General features: G+C 39.5%; 1 protein-coding gene across 2 annotated transcripts; it reads right to left on the bottom strand.

Annotated features, from left to right (window-relative positions):
- Window positions 1–83: 83 nt before the first annotated feature.
- On the bottom strand, window positions 84–9145 carry KCTD9 (potassium channel tetramerization domain containing 9). Of its 2 annotated transcripts, XM_052805364.1 has the most exons (12): window positions 9027–9145; window positions 7986–8107; window positions 7263–7306; window positions 6986–7082; window positions 6306–6364; window positions 5595–5723; window positions 4921–4988; window positions 4723–4818; window positions 4099–4248; window positions 3618–3723; window positions 3210–3343; window positions 84–2388 (listed from the first exon to the last, which is right to left on the bottom strand). In XM_052805364.1, exons 1-12 carry the CDS (start codon window positions 9072–9074, stop codon window positions 2272–2274), a joined length of 1170 nt encoding a protein of 389 aa, XP_052661324.1. In that variant the 5' UTR covers window positions 9075–9145; the 3' UTR covers window positions 84–2271. The 2 variants fall into 2 exon arrangements, with proteins under 2 accessions (XP_052661324.1, XP_052661325.1); XM_052805365.1 differs by lacking the exon at window positions 5595–5723 and having other exon boundaries at window positions 9027–9132.
- Window positions 9146–9165: the final 20 nt, after the last annotated feature.

Genomic DNA, 9165 nt, shown 5'->3' on the forward strand with positions numbered 1-9165 from the left:
TGCATTCTCTTCTAACTTGCTGTCCTTCCCATATAAGTCAGGTAAGATTGAGATTGTTTTTCTAAATTAAGACAACCAAGACATTTCCATATTTCACACTTTTATTAATGCAATTTAAATTAGGCTGGAACCTGCAATTTCTGAACAGGCCACTTTGGGCTATTCATACAGCTTTGTCATAGCAAAAGAGGTACCTTAAATTCATCTGTGAATGAATGATGCCACATGCTGTGATTATTCAAAACACAGTGCTTCAGTGAAAGTTCAAATATATTTTATACACAGTGATTATGAAAATAGATTTTTTCCATACAATATTTTACTTCTGCCAGCTACAAAATATGATAAAGAAAAATAATTCATTTATTTCTCTAGCTCTAGGAATCTTCTTCTACTGCAACATATACATCACTCTCAATGAAAGCGATGAGGTGGGAGAAAGGATTCCAAAATCACGCTGAAATGTTTCCCTTGAATCTATAGGTGTATTTTACCAAGGATATGGCATTGTCCTAGAGTCAGATCAAGAGGCCTGGGAATCTGGAGGAAATAAAATCCCAATTCTGAACCACATGGCTGTGGGATTTTGAGTCCCAGAAGTTCATGTCATATGCCTGAGTCAACGCAACTTTAAAATAAGGGAGAATCCTGCAATTCCCCCCAAACAAATCATACACTGGTCCTGAACTGATCTTTTTAGATTGATGGCAAAGCAGCATTTTCATAACAACTACTGAGACAACAAGACTTCTGTTCAGAGGGCAGGAAATCTGCACTGCAAGTAAAAGACAACCAACTCACTGAAGTAACTGTGGAACTCAAACTACTGCTAACAGTGTCACATTCTGTAAGTTTTAGGATACATTGGTTCTTAACTTCCCGTAATAGCTGTACTTCCTTAGATTCAAGGTTAGTTTTAACTTTGGGGTGTTTTAAGTAAGCATCTGAGGTAAGAGTTCTTGATGCACCTTTTTTTTTTTTTTTGGTATAGTTTCTTCATGTGCTTTTTGATTGTGTATAAAATAAATGTTGTGTTAGATGAGAACTAGATTGATACTACAGCAGAAACAGCTTATTAAATGAAGTGCACCACCACTTAAAGAGATGCTGTGAGGCTTTCTGCACTGCAGAAGTCACATAGTTCCCTACTTGCTCACAGGTAAAGCAGTTGTGGAAAGGGCACTTTGCCCTACGCAAGACGCTTTTACAGCCACTTGAAGCAGGCCCAAAGTGGAATACTAAGATCTGGCTGGGAAAAGGATTATGTCCATGCTTTCAAGGATTCAGTGTACACGAGTATTTGCATAGTACATTGAGGGGAAACAGGTACCATTTATTCATATACCAGAGTAATGATGGGAGGACGGAGCACATGCTGTGGCCCCAATGCCTATCTCTACTTTGGTGACAGTATTGTATTTTCCTATGTACATTTAATTCACAAAGAATGAAAAATCTACAGGTACTCCAGTTTGGAGTGGTTAGGACATTTGAAATCAAAAGAATTTTTCTTACCAGCGGTGATTGATAGTGCAATTTCACACTGATTTGGAAAGGATTAAATATGACATCCAATTTCTGAACAAGGATGTTTTAGCTATAACTAAGTCTGCTGTGTAGGTAGATCCCTTCAGTGGAAGCAGCTTCCACTGTGCATTTTAGAAGATGATAAAGCTGTTCTATACCTGCACTCAAAGTACTACAAGGCAATATATTACCTATGATGACAGTTAACTACTGTTTTCACCCCAGAAGAAAAGAGTACCTGAAAACATCCTGTGGACACTGTCTAAACCACATCTGCCATTTAATACACTGTGCATGAATGAAGAAACTAACTGTAAATACACTAGTCTAACTGTAAACCTGAAATTTGTTGCTACTATACATGAATAACATTTTCTATTCATATTGCAGCTACAGATTTAATAAATAGATTTGCATATATTGTGCTTTATAAATTAAAATGCATTCCAAAGTGAGGCAATGCTAAACAATCAATTTAACCCCCCCCCTCCCCCAAACGGGCCACACATTCTGGTTCTAGAACCAGCCCGCTTCCTCACTCTGTTTACAAAGGTAGAAACAGCATCTGTTTCTACCTCTTAAACAAAAGCTCCCTCCCCCAAAAGTGATCAAAGAAGAGTTTACTTAGGCACTACCGCAAATGTAAGTTGTCTAATAACCATTACTTCTAACTTAATAAGGGGAGGAGGTGAAGAAAGTCACAATAAATGTTTGGATTCCTTCCTCTTCGGCATATTCTCTTCCCTATCTGACGCTCTGAGACATGTGCAAAGGTGTCAGCATCTCTTCAAAGATAGCTCCTTTTACATTAGATCCCCTCAAATTAGCTTCTTGTAGATCACAACCTGACAGATCACAATTCTAAAGGGTAAAAGAAAAATAAATGTTAATTGAATATACCCGGAACTTAGTTCAAAACTTTACCTTAACTACATTTATACAGAAACCAGATATACTTCCATGAATTTCAGCATAAACTTCTAGTCTATCACTCTAGACTAGAGTTTTAGTCACTTCTTGTTAGAGAGAAGTTCCTTTTTGCAGTAACAGATGGATCTATTTCTAAGTTGTTAGACTTACTCTCTTTACATCAAATTATCTTCCAGGAGTTACTAATGCATGCTGAACAAAGCTAGAAAGAAGCCAGCCGCCTCTTGCAATCTCACCAGACACTACGCTGAATACTTCTCTAGTACTTGAGGAAGAACAGCCATGTACACAGCTTGCAAAATGAGCTAGTTTGTCATTCTAACTAATGGAGACTTGGGTGTATCACATGCCACCAGTCAGGTAAGACTCCATCACTACTCTACAAATGATGTCCCAGGATCAAAAAAAAACCCAAACCCACAAACCCAGGCAACTGCAATTCTCTTCAGTTCTTCCATGATGGCATGATCTCACATTAAGAGTTAAGTTTAGCATATTTCCGTGCATCACTTTGGAGATGATATAAGCCATTCCTGTGGCTTTGAGGTGCTGGCAAATCCAAGACTTTAGACTCACCTTCCAAACTGAGGCTAGAATGAGATGTGGTTCCTTAGATCATCCATAGCTCACTAAGACTGAAAAAAGACTAGTTCACTCTGTCTAGTTTGAAGCCGCAGAACTCAGCCAAAAGCCAGCAATCCCCAAAATTTTATCAGTTGACTAGTTAGTGTATAAAATGATTCATAACTCACTTCCAAATCAGTTCCTGCCAAAGTTGCTCCTCTAAGATTACAGTTTTTTAGTTTTGCGTTCTTCAGCGTTGCAACCCTTAGATTAATTCCTGTCATTTGACTGCCTTCCATGTCAACACCTTTCAGGTTAGCACCTAAAACACATTAAAAATAGTCTTATGAGGAAATACAGTCAGAAACACAGTAGCTCCAGAATGGTGTTTCTTCAGAGACATCGAAATTGATAGAGGTCAAGGTAGAACTTGGAATTTAATGATTATACGGTCACACACTCAGGCTGGTGTTTCTGGCCTCTTCTCATGAAAACATGGATTGTACAAACCACAGCTAAACCTTTCACAGGCCGTATAGATTTACAAACACATGGTTCAGTTTCCACAGAGCACCTAACAGGCAAAAACTTCTTACCTTCCAGATTAGCTTTAAGGCCTGATGGATCTTCAAAATTGCACCCTTTTAGAGATGCTCCTTCTGCGTTGGAACACAGCATCTTTACCCCTTGAAGGTTTGCACACTAATAGAGATAGACATGTCAGTGAGATTCCTAAGTGCAAAGATGAACAATACCAAAAATGATCAGAGTATAGTTTTCATTTCTGTTTTGGAATCCTATTAAAGCACAACAGCCTTGTTACTGCGAGGAAGTGTAAGAACTTGCTATAGTATTACTTCTCTATCATCAGGAAGGCAGCTAGTTCTCACCCACTGCCCTTTTTTTCCTTTTTTTTATTTAAGATAGCTTCAAAAAGCCTTTGAAGTCATCCAACTACAGCAATTGCAGAAAATGTTGAAGAACTACATGTTTTACACTTATCTGCTTGTTCCAATTCTTCTTCCCTTAAAGTAACTAAAGGATAGCCCAGACCTTCCAAGACGCAACAATTCTTACATCAAGCACTGATCCAGAGAGGTCAGCTCTTTCAAGATTTGCACAGCACAGGTTGGCATGTGCTAGGTTGCAACGGCTTAGGTTAGCCATCTTGAAGTTTATGTATCGAAGATCTAGGCGTGAAAGATCTGCTCCACTGAAATTGAGACCCTAAAAGCAAAACAATAAACCCCCAAAAGTTACAGAAGATGAGGTGTAGCTCTGAACACAAAACAGTTAGAGAATCATGTATATGGACATGTGTATATAAATATATACAGAGATACAGATACATACACACACACAAGACCATCTATTCTACTACATGAGACTAATGAAATGTAAATGCAAAGCTATCAAGCATTGTCCTTGGTTATGCTAGTGCATTTTACATTTAAATAGAATAGCTTAAAAAATTGTTCCTCCAGGAAACCTTCAACCTAAAGAAGGAAAGCAGCCCAAGCAGTGCACTTGAATTTCATGTTAAGGTCACTCTGCCACAGCTTGGAATCAAAACTCAATTAAAAAGCTGGGGAGGGGGGGGAGCACAAGTTGTTTGAATTTCATGTTGTCACATGATGCTGCAGGATATTTCACCAGCAGACACTGACACTACAGAGCGAGACAAAGTCTGCATTTTCGCACCTGACATCGCAGCTCAGACTTGGTTGGGGTTGCCAGTAGGAATCGGACAAACTCCTTCCGAGAGATAGGAGAATGATCCTCAGCTGGCTGTGAATGCTGTTGAGAGAGTTGTTTAAAAGCTAATACAGATAGGACTAAATTATATATTGCCTGGAAGAATAGGACATGTGCATTCACGTATTAAAGAAAACAGATTACCTTAATAGCTATTTCTAGATGTTCAATTAGTGAATCGATACCAAAAAACCTGGCTTCTTCCAAAACACCTAACAAAACAAAGCAGTATTTGTTATTTACAGGGAGTTGTTAAACAACAGGGCACTCTTCTTCCCTTACTGGAGAAGGCAGTGTATAGCCACACCAAGAGCATGCCAGAAAGTTTGGGTTAATCCATCCTTACTATTGGAGGAGCATCAATTCAATCGACTTTCCGTACTTGTTATACCTTTTATACATTTTACCTACACTAACGAAGATGAATAGATCACTTGTTGAAGTTTAAGGAGTCTCAAAGAAATGCATAAACTAATAAAACTGACAACCACATACATTATATTAGATGTAACTGGACAGAGGAAAAGCAAGCTTGCTTGCAGCTAAAAGGAAAAAATAAAACGGATGTTTCCAGAATTACAGCCAGATATTAATCTAGTAGGGAGAATTTTAACGCTCTCAAGATAAGTTTGAACACTGTATCTTCATTAAACCAATCATGTGGAATTGCAATGCTTGAGAATAAATTCACCAAAGAAAAATCCCAAACATTTAGATGAGTATACAGAAGTCCCACTGACTTTATCATGTTTACCTGAGGGCAAAGTTTAACTTCTAAAGAGTAATAATTTAGGAGATGTCATACAGGTAATACCTACCTAGCAAATTAATGCCATCATTTACAATGAGCTGTCCGTGACGCAAATAGTTCAAAATTGGCTCAAAATACTCTGGACTGCGGTCAATTAGGAATGCTCCTCTATGATCTTGCTTATTTCCCCAAGCATCTGTTTCCACAACATATATATAATTACATTTGATATATTAATAGAAGAGCATTTGCTTCAGTTTCAGATTTTTACTACCAAAGGGTACTGCATTATGAAACATTCCACTTGAAAGGGCGTTTCTTGGAGAAAAGGAAGAAAAGTAAGGGGGGGGGGTATGGGGAAATCACCTTAAAACGAACTCACTCCTGCTATAACTAAAACATTTTATCACATACATAAGAAACATTGCTAGAATAAAAGCAGCATTAAGATTTTAGTTTCCTAAAAGCTGTCTCGTACAGTGTTTGCCCATTGATTCTGTTGACAAAACAGAGCAAGATGCACCAATAAGATGAAAATCTACAAAGACACCAAAATATTAACTATGGATGGAATTATATTTTCAGTTTGTGAGATGAGCATTACATGTGCAATGGAGAAATAAACAATTATTGAAAAAATGATTACACATTCTACTTTGGTACTTTAACACACTTTTGATATTTTAACATATCAACAAGAGTCTCAACTTGATAGTGCCTTTTGCCTACTTTGCTGATTTGTTAGCTTAAAAAATAAAGTTTACTTCTATATACTAACCTTTATCTTTAAACATGTGGGCCAACATACTGTCAGGTTCTTTATTAACCAAAGTGCTCCTAGAAAAAAAGGCAGTGCAATTTTATTTTTACGTGGAATGTTCTCCTCAAGACACAAACTTGCTGGTTGGAGTGTATTTTCTGCCCTTGGTGTGTGATATGCATTCCAACAGCTACAGCACTGTACTGATTTAATTTCATATAGTGTGATAACAAAATATATTTCGGACCTGAGGTATTATAAAGGTATTTTAAATACTAAGCACTTAGTTAACTGAAATATTCCAAGGAGAAATCCAGGCCTGTTCAGGCTTTTCGCCAGTTTTACATCATATGTAAACTGTTAAAGAATTAATTTGTTGCAAAATTGTGATAGCAACTACAAAATACAGAGAAAGCTGCAGAAGTCAAAGACCTCCTACTCCACAGTAAGTTATTTTTCTAGCTCTTTTGCAAGAGCATCTGAAGCCTCACCCACTCAATGTACACTACCAGCTGCCATAACTACTGAAATCATAGAATCATAGAATCATTTCGGTTGGAAAAGACCTTCAAGATCATCAAGTCCAACCATTAACCATGCCCCCTAAACCATGCCCTGGAGTACCCTGTCCACTCGCTTTTTGAATACCTCCAGGGATCAAGCCCTTTAAGAACAAAACCAACTAGCTGCATTTTTACCGTGTAGTGGTGAAGTATCGGCCTCCAACATTGAGTGTTAACCAATCGGTGTGTGACCCTGTTAGTTCTTCATGAGGTCTCCCATCAGCCTGAGGATCTACACAGATGTGAAAGACACGGTAATTATTAGAAAAATTGTGAATATTTCAGAATCCTCCATGTAGTAAGAGGTATCTTCTAAAAACACCAGAAAATAAAATTTTAGATTTACATTAAAGCAAAACACAACCTCTTTCCATTAAACAGAAGGTTAAACATAAGAATTACAGAGACTTACCAATGAATGGTTCCCCTTCACAGACAAACAAAACATCATCATCCCTGAAAGGGGAAGGGATAGGGGGAAGAGAAGGAGGGGAAAAAAAAAAAAAATTAATCATAATTTTTTGTTCATCTCATTGACAGTGGGGACCCCTCCTGATTAGTTTCAGGTAAATGATAATCAGTTGCCATTAGTTAGAACTTCAATATCTTATTTTTATCTTAATTTTGCAGGTTCCAGTGGATTGACTTCACTAGAGATGTTATCTGTGACTTCACTAGAGATGTTATCTGTATCAACCAGGTAGGGATCACTTCTGTTACTCAAGCAGTTTAGTTTTACAAAAGAGTTGCTTTTCTCCCTGCGCTGGGAGTATTCTATGAAGCCAAAGCAACATTAGAGTTTGTCTCCTTTTCAAAATCCTCATCCGGGTGCTGACTAGAATAGTGGGATTTTCCTGGTACATGCATTGCAGTGTGAATCAACACAGGAGGCTGTTAAAAGGCATAAAATGCAGCTTGTATCAAGTTCTGATTCATCAAGATAGAAATGCTTTGAAGTTCAAAAGACAGTATTATTTTTCCTTGAGGCATGAAAGCACATTTGGGCATACTGGATGGCAATGATAATATCTGTTCTTAAGGAAAGCGCTGGTTATTGATTAAGGTCAGAGGATTAATAGGCTAGTAAGTCTCTTAATCTGCATCCATGATTTGACTTTTATTGGATAAGCCTTACCTAATCAAAGCGATATCATCAATGAGTCCACCTTTTCCATTGTAAACACTGGTTGCTTTTATTCCAAGCTTATTACTAGCCACAGACAGCAAATCTGATAAAGTCCCATATACAGCCACAACCTGTGGAAAAGAGAGGTAGCTATAGGCACTGGTTTCTGCCATTTCGGACTTAGTACCAGGGCTATCAATATCTTCTTACGGGGGGAGGAAGGTATCTGCGGTTCTTTACTAAAAAAGCAAACAAAAAGACCAACTTTGATGTTAGAAACATAGCTGCCTTAAAACAGGGTGACTCGCACATCTCTCGCCCAAGACTCAACGTACTGAGGTGGCGGCAGCAGTGAAAGGATAAGTGTTGGTACTATTAAGAATATTACGATTCAATTATTTATTTCTCTAAAGAAATAGTGCTATTTGTTCTGTTCCAAGTTTTTCCCGAATTTATTTCCCTCTCTAAAACCGAAGGTTAAGCTATTGTCACATTAACCGTCTTCACTCCAGAGATGCGGATGGGAAAAATCAGGGATCGCGGATAGCCCTTACAACTGCATCGCACGGCCTTCGCCTATGCTAGTTGTGCACTGGCTGGGCCTAGAAATCTATTTTCACTCTGGAAACATAACTACATGGGTTTTAAACAAGCGAGCAGAGTTCAAACAGTTTTATTTACCGGCTAGCCAACAGAAAGCGCACAACGCAGCGCTAGCCAGAGACGGCAGAGACCTGACATCCTGCGGGATTTAATTTACGTGCTTCCCACCGTTACCGAGGACAGGTACGGCAGGACCTGAATTAATAACGACGGCGGGAGGGTGACTTTTAACAGCGAGAAGTTCTCGGCTCGTCGCGACTCCCCTCAGCACTCACCGGCAGAAACGCCGGCAGCCGCTGGCTCTATTTTCCGGTGAGCTAACACCCTCCCCGCAGGGCCCTGTGAGGTTTGCGGGCACTTCGGCGGCCCGGGGACCGGCACCCCGAGGGCGGCGGGACCCCCCCTTCCTCCTCCTCCTCCTCCTCCTCCTCCCTGCCCGCCCCTCACCTTCCCGTTCCGGGGGCTGCCGTTAACGAACAGCGTGACCCGCCTCATGCTGCGGCGGCGGCGGCAGCCCGCTCCTCCTGCCGAACCCGGAAGGTAGCGCTCGTTGACCGACACGAGCCACGGCCAATAGGCGGCCGAG

This window comes from Harpia harpyja, chromosome 13 (assembly GCF_026419915.1).
Source record: "Harpia harpyja isolate bHarHar1 chromosome 13, bHarHar1 primary haplotype, whole genome shotgun sequence".
In the NCBI taxonomy this organism is placed as follows: Eukaryota; Metazoa; Chordata; class Aves; order Accipitriformes; family Accipitridae; genus Harpia; species Harpia harpyja.

What these genes read in the sequence shown, in the direction of transcription:
- KCTD9 (XM_052805364.1), bottom strand. Translation starts at nt 9,074, where the DNA reads ATGAGGCGGGTCACGCTGTTCGTTAACGGCAGCCCCCGGAACGGGAAG. An exon ending in TGATGGCATTAATTTGCTAG is followed by an intron (nt 4,989 to 5,594) that starts GTAGGTATTACC and finishes TTGTTTTGTTAG; the next exon opens with GTGTTTTGGAAGAAGCCAGG. An exon ending in CCTTAAAGCTAATCTGGAAG is followed by an intron (nt 3,344 to 3,617) that starts GTAAGAAGTTTT and finishes AATGTGTTTTAG; the next exon opens with GTGCTAACCTGAAAGGTGTT.